General features: G+C 35.6%; 1 protein-coding gene across 4 annotated transcripts in view; it reads right to left on the reverse strand.

Annotated features, from left to right (window-relative positions):
* Positions 1–4,816: 4,816 nt before the first annotated feature.
* LOC106056906 (E3 ubiquitin-protein ligase TRIM9-like) overlaps positions 4,817–17,721 on the reverse strand; it is a 157,696-nt gene continuing 144,791 nt past the window's right edge. For all 4 annotated transcript variants that reach the window (XM_056023925.1, XM_056023924.1, XM_013213826.2 and 1 more), the window contains 2 exons: positions 14,835–14,974; positions 4,817–5,670 (listed from right to left, as the gene is read on the reverse strand). In XM_056023925.1, the coding sequence (XP_055879900.1) occupies positions 5,455–5,670; positions 14,835–14,974 (356 nt within the window). In that variant the 3' untranslated portion in view covers positions 4,817–5,454. The remainder of the gene's footprint in view (positions 5,671–14,834; positions 14,975–17,721) is intronic.

Here is a 17,721-nt window from a genome sequence, read left to right on the forward strand (position 1 = left end):
TGAAGTGGCGGTCAGATGCTGTAAAAAAAGAAGGGTCCAGCCAAATACATAATCCGTAAGTCTGACCTTCAGAGTTGTGTGTGTGTGTGTGTTTGTATTTCTCTTTCCGACGAATTAACTCTGTTTTGGCTTTTGTTTTAGTCATTTTGAAGAAGAGCAAGTGTGTGTGTGTATTTGTGTGTGTATGTATATAGCCCCTGACAACGAGTCCAAGTTCTGGGCTTCACGTGTGGCTCAGAAATTGAGTCCGACATAACTGTTATCATTAACAAGAGAAAAAGGCAAAGGCGAGTAACTAAACCAGCAAGCTTTGATCAGAAGGGGCTAGTTAGCCTTGGTTTTCTACCAACCGAGGAGAAGGAAATTTGATTTCAAACCTCTGCTGCTGGCTGCTATACCAAAACATGAGAAAGTCTTCGGGAATCATCTTTCAAAATCAGGAGCTGGCAACCCTTAAGCATCTTGCAGCTCACAGTGCTACACCAAGGTAGAGCTATGACGCCGCGACTCCCAAACAACATCAGCATTTGTCGTTTCTTTGGGTACATCAGCTGCGAGTAGATTATAGGAACCTCTGAGTAGTGGACATCGTTCCGACCATAGCCAATGTCCAGGCATTCATCTCATTTCTCTGAGATAATCTATAGTCATTTCACGACTGAAGGGGGCCATATATCCTCTGCAATTGAATATTTGGAAGGAATTTCTGTAATTTATAAGATTAAAAAAAAAAAACTGCCGTTATTCACACTTACAATGCATTTGTATGTCATGTATTGTAATGTTACAAAGTAATGTATTGTAGTGTATTGCTCTGTGGTTTGATGTGGTTTAATACGTTTTGGTTGGTATTTTTATGAGCCCAAACCCAATGCTTCTAGTATTGGTGAAGAACCAACTGAGGGCCTCTTTTCAAAATAGAACAATTTAGTTTTCCAAGTTGAAATCACAAAACAAGAGAACACGCTGTACTTTGTGTAACAACACGCAATATAAATTCAAAATTAAATTATAAATCCACAGTAGTAGACTTAACATGAAGCTTGAAGCAATGAAAGTCCTGATAGAAGCTTGTTTCATCTATCTGTAATTTTTTTTTCAACATGAGAAATCGAAATTTTTAGAAACGGGAAATAAATTATCTCCCCTACATGATTTACTCTTCTGTGTAGAAACTCCAAGCTACCAGAAGCTAGTGTGTAGGTACAAAAAAAAAATCGGTTTGCATTTCTTTAACAAAAATGACGCGCAGACCACGTGACACATAGAAACCAATGAAGAGACACGGGGGATGACAGTTTTGAACTCAAACTAAACTTTTAATGTTTTTGTTGTTGAGAATAAGTGTGACAAATCAAAGCAATAGTCTCTGACATGGTTAAAACAACAAAAGAATGACACAATAGTTTCATAAACGTCTAAGGTAGTTGTGTTTGACATGGTCAAGCACTGACCTCAAAGTGACCAATACTAAAAGGCCAGTGGTTAATATGTGAAGATTATATACATATATATTCTATCTTATACTCTATTTTGTAGATTTTCTTTCTCTTTTCCCTTTCCTTCCTTTATAAAATTATTGTATTCTTTGTCTTCTAATGGAATGACCAATTCTTTGTCATATATTAAATTATAATGCTAAGTTATGTAATGATCTATTTTTAGATTTTATAATAACATTTTGCCACTTTGCAAACTTGTTTTTTGTTTTCTTCTTATGACTTTTTTTTTGGGATGGACATATTTTGTAAGATTTATTGAGAAGGATGAAATATTTATCTATAAATAAAATGAATTTAATTTCCATTTTCTAAACAAGATATGGACAGAATCATTATGCTCAACTGTTGACAGGTTTATTTTTACACTAACTAATATTTTCAATTTTTTTGTGTGTTTCAGATAACAAAAAAAAAAATACCCTGCAGTTTTTTTTTATTGGTCAGATCTGCTATTAGTGACAACAAAATCAAACAAATAAACAAAACAATAGACATAATGTGTTTTATAGGTCATTGACTCCAATAGATTTATAAATATGATATGCTGAATTGGATGTAGTACTTGGGACCAATTTGGTTTACTACCCAGACTATTCTCTGTTTCTGTTACAGCCTAATTTTGCTATAAAAATTGTAATGTAACAGTCATTATATAGCAGATCAGAACTATAGTAAGTATAAATGTTTATTAGTAGAGGAATAATTCAAGTTCTAATGCTGATGATGGGGGGAAAAAAATTTTAAAAATGTATTTCAAAAAATAGTATTTTAACAATTAAAAATAAAAAGAAAATGTGTCCATATAAAATAATGTTATAGGTATGACTCAATATGTATGCAGTCAATATGTGTGTGATAAGGGTCCAGAGTAGGCTAATTACATAAGACTATAAAAAGTTATGAAATTGTTTAAATAACTAAAAAATCATCAAGACTTTAAAGACATAGAAACACATGCTGCCTATTTTTGAGTGTTTGTGGAAAAGTTAGTCTTAGTAAATATAACTTAGTGAACCGGTCTTAGTGAAAAAGACTTAGTGAACAGGTCAGATGACTTTAAGATTAAAACAAGAGGAACTTAAAAAACACAATAAAAATAATAAAATAATAATGACTAACACTTCACTTCACGACTACACAAAAATAAATAACATTTGGTGGCAGCAAAAAAATCTAAGATATTAAAAAAAAAAAATCAACATAATTATGAAGAGGATGTTAATGTGTTATGATTTGAAGAAAAATTAATTAGGCACCTAGTTACATACAAACAAGAAGCTACCATGAAGTGGTCAATAAATACACCAATGTCAATAGTTTATCATTAGTTCATGAACAACAAGAAACAAAAATAAATATTAAAGTTTTTGTGTATTCAGTTTAACATAGAAATTAACATCTTATGATGATCTAACATCACACGGTGGAAACAAATTTGATCTGGGTTTTACTGGGTGTTTTTTTAGAAGCAAACTTTATCTGGGTTTTACTGGGTGTCTTTTAGAAGCAAACTTTATCTGGGTTTTTCTGGGTGTCTTTAAGAAGCAAACTTTATCTGGGTTTTACTGGGTGTCGTTTAGAAACAAACTTTATCTGGGTTTTATAGGGTGTCTCTATAAAAAGCAAATACAAAGTCTGCTCTAATGTATCTAGTAGATTTTTGTTCAATTAGATTAAAGCAACTTTTAATGTGATACAAAGAGAAACTATTTGTCATCATTATATACAACTACTATTGGTGATTCCAACAACAAATCAAAGAATTTAATAACATGTAAGCATTGTCATAATAAATAATTAATCGTATCAATAAGGAGTGATGTGAATTATGTACGATGGACACTAAATAACTGTGATGAAATAAACTACAAAATTAAAAAACTAAGTAAAAAAAAAAAGTGTTTTATACATTCAAGAAGCAACAGAACTCAAGGAGACACCAAAGTAGGCTGAGTGTACATCCAGGCAACAAGAGTTATCTGTCTAGCTCGGAGTGGCACTGCCAGTTTGGATCTTTGTTTTTTTAAATAAATAATTTATTGGTTTATTATTTCACAAACTAGTCTCCCTATACAAAAGTACAGTACAAATCATTCCTGAGAATCAAAATAAAAACCTTTTCTTGTTTAACCAAAATTATTTTAAGTTAATTAACTGTCAACATCTTTTAAAATAACATTTGAAAACGTTACGAAACAAATATAAAATATAATAACAATAAAAATAGAAATAAATGTCAAACTAAGCAAAAAATCTGGTACATGACCTACAATAACAGTTGTCTGGGAAACAAAACGATTGTACTACTCAACGAGAGGATCAGTCTTGGTCAAAGAAACAAGGAATCCCAAACTCTCAGAGGACATTCTTAGCAACAATCACATTCATTACTTGTGTTTTTTTTTTTACTCTGACAAAATAAATAATTGGTCACATCAAGCAAGAAGGCTCTCAAAGTTGTCAATATTTGTATATTATGTGAGTTAGTCCTTTATACTTACTTCTACTCTATTGTTATATCTGCATAGTGTAACCAAATGAAATCTAAAAATTGTGCTTAATGGTACAGGCCTTTTCTGTTTTATTATTGGTATTATGGATATCATTTAATTTAGGGTACACTATTTTATCTGTGATAGAAATGTGTTTTGTTTGTTTTATAAGCTTCTGGCGGATGTTCCTTCAGAACTGAAGATTAATACATCCTAACCGATACCACCTAACACACCACCTAGCAAGATACCACCTAGCACGATACTACCTAGCACCTAGTACGATACTACCTAGCACGATACCAACAAGCACCTAGCACGATACTACCTAGCAAAATACCCCCTATCACGATACCACCTAGCATGATACCACCTAGCAGTATACCACCTAGCATGATACCACCTAGCATGATACCACCTAGCACGATAAAACCTAGCACGATACCACCTAGCGCGATACCACCTAGGACGATACCACCTAGCACGATACCACCTAGCAATGTACCACATAGCATGATACCAGTAGCTCTATACCACCTAGCACAATACCACCTAGCAGTGGATAGAAGCGGCACCTTTAATTTGGGGTCAAGGAGGTCACCATGGAAGGTAAGGTTTGAAATTGGGACCATCAGGGTAACAGCCCAAAGCGCATACCATACGACCAAGCATCCATACCAACCTGGCACAGACTTAAATGTGTGTGTGTGATTTGCAATGAATTCAAAATAAATAAATAAACTCTTCCGGAACGTATCCTTTCTCCTAGATAGTGTTGGACAGTATACAGCATAACAAAGCTAAACATATTAATCTATTTGCAATGAATTCAAAATAAATAAATAAACTCTTCCGGAACGTATCCTTTCTCCTAGATAGTGTTGGACAGTATACAGCATAACAAAGCTAAACATATTAATCTATTTAGTCCTAATGGCTTGGTCACAGAGTGTCTATGGTAAATAGCAACAATCTTGGACAGATGCTTTAGTGAAATGTGGATGTTTCATTATGTCATTAAATGAAATACAGTTGGTTCTATTGGCCCCTGTTTAGTATGGCTTTACTAATTCAATATAGGAGGTAAGTATTTTGTTCATATTTAGTTGTAAATATTCTTCTAAGTATTGTTAGTGTTACTGTCTAAGTTGAACAATTCTCTACGTGAACATTAAACATGTGTACATGTTAAGAAAGTATAAACTACTCTACTATTTGAATTATATATCACAACCCTACAATAGATACATATAAATTATAAATATATATTTATATAAATATATATAAAAGGTCACTGTCAGAAAGGTCACAATGCCTATGATATGTTCATCCTATTGGATCTGTATATATAAAAATAATTATAAAATAAAAAAAAATTAATTTGATATAGTCACTAATATTTTTTTTTTTAATCGCGATCTAAAATTGTCAAGGACCTATCGAAAATAGGTGTTTTTAGGTCAGACTTTGGAGAGCCTCTCGAGGATGCCGCCCAGCTCGTACCAGTCAAAGCTAGACAGGTCTCTCACGTCTCTACCTTCTGCCGTCTGCAGGGAGATAATCTCACTGTACTCGCTCTCTCCGGCATGGTTGTGGGCCTTGACTCGGGCGTTGTAGATGCTGTTGAAATGTAGCCCGTCCACTGTACATATCATCTCTCTGCCCACGTACACAACCTGTGAGGGGAGGGACACAGAAAGACCATGACATGAAATGATGGGAAACAGTGGACATATTACAGATGTATGTACTAGACTTTTGAGAAGATCATATAATGGAAACAAATCTAAAAAAAGAGTTATCTTTCCAAGACGTTTTCACCGTGGTGTCCCGCATGGTTGTGTCACGAAGAGAGTTATATATAGAGAAGATATATATATGATTATTATTATTATTTTTTACTTTATAGCACTGCCGAGTCAAACTTTCACAGCTATTCCTTTATAAAACGCAAAATAAAATCAATCTAAAGGAAGGTCTGACTTGTATTTAAACAGAAATGGGCAACAAACTAGCAGTAATAAATAAGATACGAAGATCAACTGACTCACATTAGCCTATTTTAAAAAAAAATATGACTTGTTTTTTTATTTCTTTGGCAAGTGTTACGTTCAATTTGGCATTGGCATTGTTGAGTTTATCACGTGACAATCTCTGACACGTTTTTTTTTTTTGGGGGTGGGGGGGGGGCACCGGAGGATCAAATTAAAATAGTAAACAGAGAGAAAATTATTGTGAATAACGTTTAGTATGACAGTATCCAAAGCAATGATGACTAATTAGGTGTGGGTAAGTGGTGTCATTTCTTTTGCCATTGGAATTCTAAACATTTGCAACGCTCTTGTCATGACTCGCATCAAATCAAATCGATTGATTCCGAGCCACTCTGGCTTCTTTATACAATGTGGGTGTTATGGAGTGTGTGTGTGTGTGTGTTTACATGGTGACGGTGGGAAGAAGCTAGCGATTGGTTGTGAATGATGCAACATAGGTGGCATTGTCGTCATTTGGTCTTAGGGGAGACGACTCCAGAACGTAAGATTGAAATGTTGTGTCATTGTAGAGAGTTAGATTTTGTTCAAAGTATTATTACTAAAGTCTGCTACATTTATTTCATTAGTATCTCACATGTTGATTTTGTTTTTAGCTGTCTACCAGCAGTTTGGTGCTACAAGTCAATGACCGGTAACAACAGTGGGCAGATGTAGCGATGAGCACGACAGCAAACTGTCTTGGGTCGAATGTATCCCGCGGGCCGTAGTTTTTGGGCATTACTGGCATATAACGCGGAAATAAAAGCATTCTTCTGGCCATTTATAATTCCTCATTTAGCCATATTCAGACTTTGGACAATCCTAGCCACAGCTTATTGAGTTGTATCTCTGTGTTGCTGACAATTCTGAATCATTTGTTATGAACCATTTTCCCATTACCATCTTTCTTATTCCGTATAATAAAACACCGCCATTGAATGAGAGCTTTGTCACATGTGTAATCACGTGATCATGATACTATCGTAGTGAGAACGAAGTCTGTAGTACTCCATAGTATCTAAAAATAGCTACCTTCAAAATAAAGATAAAAAGGGGGAGGGGAGGAGATATTTCGAGAACTTGGTCCTTGAATATTTTTCGCAACGTCGGAATAACATACGTACGTGAATGTCTTTTTTTTGTTTCTCTTTCGTTCTCACAGCAGTCCCCGGGCCCCACAGAGCGGCCCCACACGCAAGGACAAAAAGTGCATACAGGAGACGTTTAACTGTTTGCAGCACGCGCATACATTACAAAGCTTTTGATGGATATCTGTAAGAATGGAACTGTGTGTGTGTGTGTGAGAGAGAGAGAGGGGGGGTTGTGAGTGTGTGTGTGTGTGTGTGAGTGTGTGTGTGTGTGGTTGTGAAACTAAGGTGGGGTGTGAGATAGTGACGCAAATAAAAGCTCAACTCTACAAGTTGGGCGTTCATGGCGGGATGGAGGGTTGGGTATTTCTGTGTTTTACAGATTTTACATATGCTAGACATACACATTTTAGTAAATTAAAAATATTGAGAATATGTAACTGTTTTGTTTTGTTTTGTTCACTAAACAGTTGAACCAATCACAACAGATGAGCCCCTAACATTGTCTTTTGAACACGTAAAACCCTACAATCTTCTACTAAATAGAGGAAGTCTCTACAATATTCTACTAAATAGAGGAAGTCTCTACAATCTTCTACTAAATAGAGGAAGTCTCTACAATATTCTACTTAATAGAGGAAGTCTCTACAATCTTCTACTTAATAGAGGAAGTCTCTACAATCTTCTACTTAATAGAGGAAGTCTCTACAATCTTCTACTTAATAGAGGAAGTCTCTACAATCTTCTACTGAATAGAGGAAGTCTCTACGATCTTCTACTGAATAGAGGAAGTCTCTACAATCTTCTACTAAATAGAGGAAGTCTCTACAATCTTCTACTTAATAGAGGAAGTCTCTACAATCTTCTACTTAATAGAGGAAGTCTCTACAATCTTCTACTTAATAGAGGAAGTCTCTACAATCTTCTACTGAACACTTGAAATCTTACAATATTCTATTTAATAGATAAACCCCAATCTTTCACAATCTTCTACTTAATAGATGAACCCCTACAATCTTCGACTCATGTTCATAGCATTGATACACACATACCCAGGGGACAATATTCGGTTGCTTTGCTTCAGTTGTCATTCGTGGATTATTATTGACGCTGAGAATATTTTTTTCCGACACTAAACCATCACTGGTCTACAAATATATATCGATTAGTTCGTTGATAATCGAAGAACTCGATTGCAATATTTGCCTTGTATTACTCCCAGCGGTGTTTCTCTCTTTATGGTAGCTGGGACACACAGGGGCGTGGAAATATGATACCATAAACTGTAGCCATTGAGATAAATAAACAAAAACTAGAGAGAACGAAGAGAAAGAAAGTATGATGTCAGTACAGTGAGGACTGAAATGGAGTTCTGAAGACATGCATGTGATCAATAAAGAATTAGATGTTCGAAACAGACCCAACATGAGATCGAGCTTAACAAAAGCAAATGTATGCTCGCTTTGTTCCCTAAAGAACTGTGCAAAGTTTCCATCATTCCATAGTCATAGAAAAGGTTGTAGTATAGATTATAAGACTTGACTGCTCTTGAAAAATAGGGCAAGCATTAGAATTAGGGGTAAGCAGCAGAAATAGGGGCAAGGAGCAGTAAAAGTTGTAAAAGGGAAATAAGATTATAGTACATAGAGATGGATGTAAATGTGCAGCTCTTCCACTTATATAAGGTTAGCTATTTTTAAAAGTTTTTTTATTATTTTGCTTGTTTCTTTCTTGTAATCCCTCTTCCTCTCTCCACTCTCTCTTCACTCTGTCTTCACTCTGTCTTCTCTCTTCATGAAGAGTTTATTGTAAAATGTCTTATAAATCCCTATGTGGCTGTTCTATTGGAAGATTTGATAAGTTGTCTTTCTTTGGTTTTCTTGACATTTAGAGTTGTTAATAAACTAAGGTCTTACAAATCAATACGCAACTATTGTAAAGCACACACCCAAATATTTTATGATAGCCTATTCGCCTATAACAACCTTTCACCCCAAGACATTAGTACCAAAGATGCCTCAATCCATGATCCAGCGATCGAATTGTTCATTATCGATGTTCAGTACTCGTATCGTCTGCTCACTAATGAGGCTAAACGTTTGGTACAGACACGAGAACGTCGGGATTGATTCCTGATAATCTTTAGTACAATCAAGTTGTTGGGACCAGAGTATAAAGGCTGGGCTAATATATCGTGGGCTGATTGAATGGAGGAGTTAGGAATCAAGTCTTGTCTATATAGCTAGAAAATAGTACAATAGACAAACAAGCAATAGAAAAAAGAATACTTTTTATAAACAAAGCTTATCTTAGGGAAAGAACCGCTAATTACTGCGATGTATCTAAAAATTACAGTTCCCTCTCTGCTACATAAAACAAAACTAAGTAATTAGTACTAAATGATTATATAATGGGTTAATTTTTGGATTGATTCATGTTTTGTCATGGACTATGAATAATTGAGCAACATTCAACTTGATACGAGAATGGGAAGTGGGAAAAAAAATGTCAAAACGTAATACAGGGAGTAAATCCATATATACATCTACATCTCTCGTTAAAAAACATTTATTTTCCTTATTTCGATATCGAGCAAAATAATAATTCATCAATAAGTAACTAACTGTTCTTATTTTTGTTATCCATGCTTTATCCAGGTTCAATGAATAATTGTGCAAAGTTTTAACTTGATTCGAGATTGTGAAATGGGAGAAAAAAAATGTTCAAACTTTTTACCAAACAGTCAGAGAGATAGATAGACAGACAGACAGAGAGATAGATAGATAGATAGATAGATAGATAGATAGATAGATAGATAGATAGATAGACAGACAGAGTTGCTATAAGCTTTGTAAAAGCAACAACTATATTTTCATATTGCAGCTTTGTTTGTTTTATCATTTTCAAACTTTTAAAACTCAGATATGAAGATGATTACGTCCATCCCTAAACAGGGACGGGCAGACATTGAGCTCGTCACCTTCGTGATGGCAGTTTGAAGCCACCCTTGACTTTTCCTCACAGTAGGCCTATACCATCTCACTCTCTCTCTCTCTCCTATTTTCTCTCTTTCTATATATATATATCTCACATTCTGTCTCTTTCTTTCTATCTTTCTCTTTCTTTCTATCTTCCTCTTTCTCTTTCTATCTTCCTCTTTCTCTTTCTATCTTTCTCTCTATCTGTCTCTTTCTTTCTATCTTCCTCTTTCTCTTTCTGTCTATCTTTCTCTTTCTCTCTATCTTTCTCTTTCTTTCTATCTTCCTTTCTCTTTCTGTCTATCTTTCTCTTTCTCTTTCTTTCTATCTTTCTCTTTCTGTCTATCTTTCTCTTTCTCCTACTTTTGATCGTTTCCTTGAATCGTGATCTCTAGAGCTTGAGACTCATTTCGTTCTTCATCTGTTCAATTGTTGTCTCTTTGGACTTTCATTCTAACAAAACGCTTCAGGGACACCCTCAAAGATGAAAACCTTCAGCATTGACCCAGCCATCTGGGAGACAGAAACACATGACAGGGCATCATGGCGTCGCGCTGTGAAAACTGGCGCACAAATAGCTGAGGACAAGAGAACAGCGCTGGCAGAAGAAAAGCGCCAGAGAAAAAAAAGCAAGGCCAATGGCACTAGCTCAAATTGAATAACTTGCCTAGTGTGCAGCCGAACATTCTGGAATCACATAGGTCCCCTCAGCCACCTGGATGACAAAAGTGGTCATCATCAAACCACGATGGACGAACTAAATAAGAAATATAATAATGATGTAATTGCCTTCTTCGTGGTCACGTGATATGCACTTCGGACTGTCGTCACGCGAGACCATTCGTTACAGAAGGCTTCAACACTGACCAGAAACGTCACAACCTGTGGGCAGTTTAGACCAATAGCTCGTCGCCACGTCGTACATACCTGCGATGTGGCAACGAGTCATTGGTCTCCGCTGCCCACAGGTTGTGACGTTGCAGGTCAGTGTTTGGGCCTTTCATGATGATTGTTCTCGCTTCACAGTGGTTCCATGTTGAAAATAGAGCTATGACGTAATCATCTTGGTTTCTGATTGGTTAGTTTCAAGTCCAGCCGTTCTACCCTGGTGAGTTGTTATCGAGTCATTCTCTTCCTTCATTCCGATACAATATATCAATGGAATCTGATAGTCCGATATATCAATTGAATCTGATAGTCCGATATATCAATGGCATCTGATAGTCCGATATATCAATTGAATCTGATAGTCCGATATATCAATGGCATCTGATAGTCCAATATATCAATGGAATCTGATAGTCCGATATATCAACGGAATCTGATAGTCCGATATATCAATGGAATCTGATAGTCCGATATATCAATGGAATCTGATAGTCCGATATATCAATTGAATCTGATAGTCCGATATATCAATTGAATCTGATAGTCCGATATATCAATGGAATCTGATAGTCCGATATATCAATGGCATCTGATAGTCCGATATATCAATGGAATCTGATAGTCCGATATATCAATGGCATCTGATAGTCCGATATATCAATGGCATCTGATAGTCCGATATATCAATGGCATCTAATAGTCCGATATATCAATGGAATCTGATAGTCCAATATATCAATGGCATCTGATAGTCCGATATATCAATGGAATCTGATAGTCCGATATATCAATGGCGTCTGATAGTCCGATATATCAATGGCATCTGATAGTCCGATATATCAATGGAATCTGATAGTCCGATATATCGATGGCATCTGATAGTCCAATATATCAATGGCATCTGATAGTCCAATATATCAATGGAATCTGATAGTCCGATATATCAATGGAGTCTGATAGTCCGATATATCAATGGCATCTGATAGTCCGATATATCAATAGAATCTGATAGTCCGATATATCAATGGAATCTGATAGTCCGATATATCAATTGAATCTGATAGTCCGATATATCAATGGAATCTGATAGTCCGATATATCAATTGAATCCGATAGTCCGATATATCAATTGAATCTGATAGTCCGATATATCAATTGAATCTGATAGTCCAATATATCAATTGAATCTGATAGTCCGATATATCAATTGAATCTGATAGTCCGATATATCAATTGAATCTGATAGTCCGATATATCAATGGAGTCTGATAGTCCGATATATCTATGGAATCTGATAGTCCGATATATCAATTGAATCTGATAGTCCAATATATCAATTGAATCTGATAGTCCGATATATCAATGGTGTCTGATAGTCCGATATATCAATGGAATCTGATAGTCCGATATATCAATGGAATCTGATAGTCCGATATATCAATTGAATCTGATAGTCTGATATATCAATGGAATCTGATAGTCAGATATATCAATGGAATCAATCACGCCAATGTCAAAGTCTGAATATACTTATGTGTCAGTTAATACGCATGCGTGCATGCTTTAAGAATAAACATGTGACCGAGAGGCACGCTCTGAGAAGCACTAACCTATAGCCAAACAACTCGGTCCTATAATCGATGGCCGCGATCACAATGGCCGTGGAGGAGAAGAAAGAAAAGTTTCAGAGTGTGAGAAACCGGAAGCCCCTCAAGGCCGTCATTATCACCTCCCCTTACACAGGCAGCCCTCTGGTGTTTGCGCAAATCATGTGATCCACCCTGGACCGACATCAATTCCCCAAGGCTCTCAAAACGTCCCCCCACCCTCCCCATTCCTTTTTGTTTCTAGAGTCATGAAGCTGGGGGGGGGGGGGGGGGCAAGGGCCCATTAAGACCTTTTGTTTGCCCACCTGATCTCTGGCCGACACCTGGCCTGATTAAAGACAATTAAACAGCTCGCGTGCCAGGTCAAGCCGACCGTAGGGCGCCGAGTGCACGGGGCGCTTTAAATAAGCATTCGTCTTTTTTTTTTTCTTACCCTCCTGGTTGACTATCAAACTTGAAGCCCACACATCTTACGTTTCTCTGCCCTCCGTATTTGGTCTTGCTATTAACAGACCAGGTAAAAAGCGACGCAAGTACAATGGAAACGAATGTACTCCACCCACCCCCGAATCTCATCAAAGGCTGTGTTTAACTGAAGCGCTTAAACACTTTCTTACTCACCTATTGTCTAATGGTGGGGGGTGAAGGGGGGAGGTCTCATGCAACCAAACAGGTGTAAGAACTGCGTCATGTTTCTATTGCACAAGTATAGGACTTGTACCAAAAAAGGAGAATATGTGGTCGCTCTCTCTCCCCCCCCCCCTCTCTTTCTCTCTCTCCTCTCTCTCTCTTTCTCTCATGCTAACAATTCTCTCACTCAATATCAGTATTTTTCTTTTCCCTCTCAAATTTTTAGCTTACATACTCGTGCGGCTTATATCACCTGCAGAAACATATTTCCCAAAACGTTTTTTAAAATTTTAACATTATTTATTTTTATTCGGCTTTCTATAACGGAGTTATCTAATGTAGCAAAGATATCTTTTTTTTTTTCCACGCAATAGTACAGAGGGAAGTGGGAGGGGTCCGGAAGTCATTGGAATTATGGGTGAGGTTCAACGGAAGTTAGAGCCGAGACGCAGGGCAGTCTGGTTAATTTCCCTTTGGTCTTTAGCAGGCTTATTGGACGAAAATGGTTTGAATTTGACCAAATGAGACTTGCATCTTTGTTCTATCATTTCTGGTTGCCTTAAATAAACACACACACACAACGCAGACACAAGCAGAGACACACATCAACACGAGCGCAAATAGAAAGTCAAAATTGATTTTAGGTGAGCTAAGTATATGGATTTTAAAAATGATAATTAGAGACCTAATTTAATATCTATTTCTGTTATCTGAACTGGACAAAAACTATTTTATTATAATAATTCATATTATATTAATTTTGTAATCTCTGCCATGGTCAAACCTCGTTAAACGGAAAAAAGATATTCATTGTAGTTTCTTTAACAGTGTCCACTTGGGAATTTTCTGGTGATGTGGCCGATTTGTACTGCCCCCTGACAGGTAATGTTAAGGGTATGAAATGTGTCTACCAGGTCAGTTGCCGCTAATTACTCGGCTGATATAGCAACAGTTATTTTAGGTCATTCCATAGTCGCTTACTTTCAGGCAGGCAAAGGTTGTAATATTGGGTTCTTTTTTTTTCATTTTCAGATGTTGTTCTTTTTTTTAATTGTTGTTAGATAACTGTACTGCAATGCCAAGATTATTATTATCATTGTTACTATTATTATTGTCATTATTATTATAATTGTTTAGAACTTGAACTTATCACGGGCCAGATAGACCCACAGGCCGTAGGTTGAACACCCCGGTGTTTTCGAAACGTTAATCAACAACTTAGTGAAGGTCACCAAAAGCAAAGCTAAGTAGAACAAGATGAAGAAATGAGATCTTTTTTGTTTTCTTTAAATGAGATATCTGGTCGTGATCAACGCACGATGATGCCGCAATCAAATGGCCCATTGATGAAGACATTGATGAAGACATTGATGAAGACATTGATGAAGACATTGATGAAGACATCAATGAAGACATGTTATTGCATAAAGATGGGCTGTGTTCAATAAAAATTATTACTTAGACCTTTATTAATTTTACTTTTATAAAAAATTAAAAAAAAAAACATCGTCCCACGAGCACAATTTTCTCAGCCTTTAACCCCAAATGTCTAAGTTATTGACTATGAATAGTTTTGAATTTCATTGAATAATTAGGGCGTAAAAGCAATGACTTACCCTAAAATCGCCCCCATTGCCGTCATCTAACTCCAGGGTATAGGCTTCCACCACGCTCCCCATCAAGGGCGCCCAGGCGATAGTAACGCTGTTGTTCTCACACGAACAGTCCTCGGGTATGATCACCGGCGCCCCAGGAGCTGCCGAAGGAAATAGAATAGAACATAAAGCACAAAGTGTTGATAAATGATAACCAAAAGATGTAATCAATAAAGAATAAAAATACATGAGAATAATAAAAGTCGCTAAATGGATTTCAAAATCTATAAAACCAACAAGAAATTTAAAATGTTTGTTTAAACATTGATAATAATACTACTAGTAATTGTAATAATAATGACAACTTTTTATTTTTTGAGATTTAGATTTAAATATTAAATTTAATTAAAAAAATTCAACTTCCTATTGTGTTCACTTTGTTCATGAACAACATCTGTACAAAAATGTCCTAGTTTGGCATTCGTTATAAACCTTCATTGCATTGACATTGGGGTTAATACAAAACAACAATCGGACGAGTCTCGCAATACGCATGCAAGGTGAAATTAGCTGAAGGTCAAGGCGGAATTAAATATATATATATATATATATAAAAATGGTGACAAAATTAAAAAAAAAATTGTATAGAGATAGGATTCATTTTTAAAATTATCCCATTTCTCTTTTTTTTCCCTTCTACATTTTAGTTTATTATTTTTTTCGTAATATATGCCAACTTTTGCATTCACCAAAGCGTGCATTCAATACATGACATTTTACATGTATACCAAATAACAACTGAGCCATTTGAATTAAAGGCTTTATCTGGTTATGAAAGAGATTTTACATTACACCCCAATAAAATCTAAACCAAAAATTCATTTAAAAAAAATAATTAAAAAAAGCTTAGAATGATTAAATGTTTTAATTTCGTTGATGATTTAAATACATTTTATTTTTGTTTCATATTCAGGCCATGCAGTTCTAACGCTTTGAAAAACAAATTTTAAATTAAACATTTATACTTTATTTTGTTGATACATGAAAACGACCTTGACATTTGTTTGCTTCGCCTAAAAAAAAAAAGGCATAAGGAAAAAAAATGAGGAAATAGAAAGAATGAAGGAATAGAAAGAATGAAGGAATGAAAACAAAAATAGAGAGACAGAAGATTTGTGAGAGAAATTTTTTTGTTTTTGTTTTAAAAACTGATGTAAAAGTGAAGACAACAGAACATAATGTTTAAAAACAAAGGATGAAGAGAAAAAAGAAGAAAAAGAGAGGATGAATGAAACGAAGGGAGAGAGAGAGAGAGAGAGAGAGAGAAAAAGAGAGAGACAGACAGACAGACAGAAGGGGAAATAAAAAAAAAATTGAAAGAGAGGTAGAGAAAAAAAACAATTATCCTTGAAATGGGAAATCTATCATATCTAGATCCGGACTTCTTATTGTATAACATTTTTTTTCTTCATAATTTAATATTCATTGCCTTGCATTACGTTAGTCTGCTCTCTAGTAATATATGTATACAAGTTCTACAATCAGGTGTATAGCTTCTACTCCCAGGGGAAGTAAGTCCGATAAAGTTTTTACAAATTTAAAAATATATTTAAAAAAGACACCTATCGTTTAATTATCATTTCCATTATTATTATTATTATTATTATTATTATTATGCTATCAGTATTATTATTACTATTACTATAATTATTGTTATTTATTATTATTATTATTATTATTATTATTATTATGGTTGAGTATTGCGTTTCTGAAAAAAAAAAAGATCCGCCATAATTTAAATTTAGCTCTAATTAACCAAACAGGACAACACCGATATGTACAGAGCAATAATATAAGCACGTCCTCTCAATGCACAATTCTATATACACAACTCACAAATTAAGCTCTACCAATTATTACCAAACACACATACAAACATGAAGTGCAATCACAATTAAATAAAAAAAAATCGATTACAAAAATATTAATTGGTAAGTAATTATGCGAAAATGTTTTAAGTTGAGGTGACAGGAAATGACAAAAAATAAAAAAAATAAAAAACCAATTACATAAAAATAAAAAAAAAACAACATTGTGTTAGTTTTTCAAATTGTTTAAAAAAAAAAAAGGGGGGGGGGAAGGTGTTTAAACACCTAAATGACACGAGTGTTACCTTGACAGAAGCGTGGCAAACCAACACATCCAAATCCAAAGGGGGGCACAGCGGAGGTTTCAATGTGATCAGGCACGCCATTTTGTGTTACCATGACAACGAACACGGGGGAAACCCCCACCCCACCCCGCCCATTAGGTTAATTTTATGCAACTAGGTAGACTGTCACCGTAGTCGAGGATGGGTCGAGATGATGATGTAGCCTACTTGAGACGATGGTGCTCCAGAGTGGTAAAGCAATGTGTTGACTCCCCTATGACAGCACAACTGGAGTTCGAAACCCTTTGTCTACCAAGTGCTATGTTGGTCTGCTCATATTTCGTGCCATACCTCACCACAAGACACGCCCTGGAAGCGGTTAACGCGTAGGCATGCCAGGGCCGGATTTAAGTATTTGGAGGCCTCAGTGCAGAATTTGTGTGGAGGCCCCAACAATTTTTCCAAAGCTTCAATAAAGATCCACTCATGCGTGACAATATTTGCATCTAAAAGCATGCTGTATTTTACAAGAAAGGAATTAAGTTTAGTTTTAGTCTGTGGAGGGTAAGGCCCTTGCTAGACGCAATGCCGTAAATTAGGCGCTGTATTTATTTATTCCGAGCATGCTACAAGCGTACACTTTTTAATCACGAATTTTGCCAGCCGAAAAAATGGGGGGGGGGGGAAATGCGAGAAAATTTTTAAAAAGTTTCTGACTCGTTGAAAATATTTTTTAAAATCTCTTTTGTGGAGGCC

Source organism: Biomphalaria glabrata, chromosome 3 (genome assembly GCF_947242115.1).
Source record: "Biomphalaria glabrata chromosome 3, xgBioGlab47.1, whole genome shotgun sequence".
NCBI classification, from domain to species: Eukaryota; Metazoa; Mollusca; class Gastropoda; family Planorbidae; genus Biomphalaria; species Biomphalaria glabrata.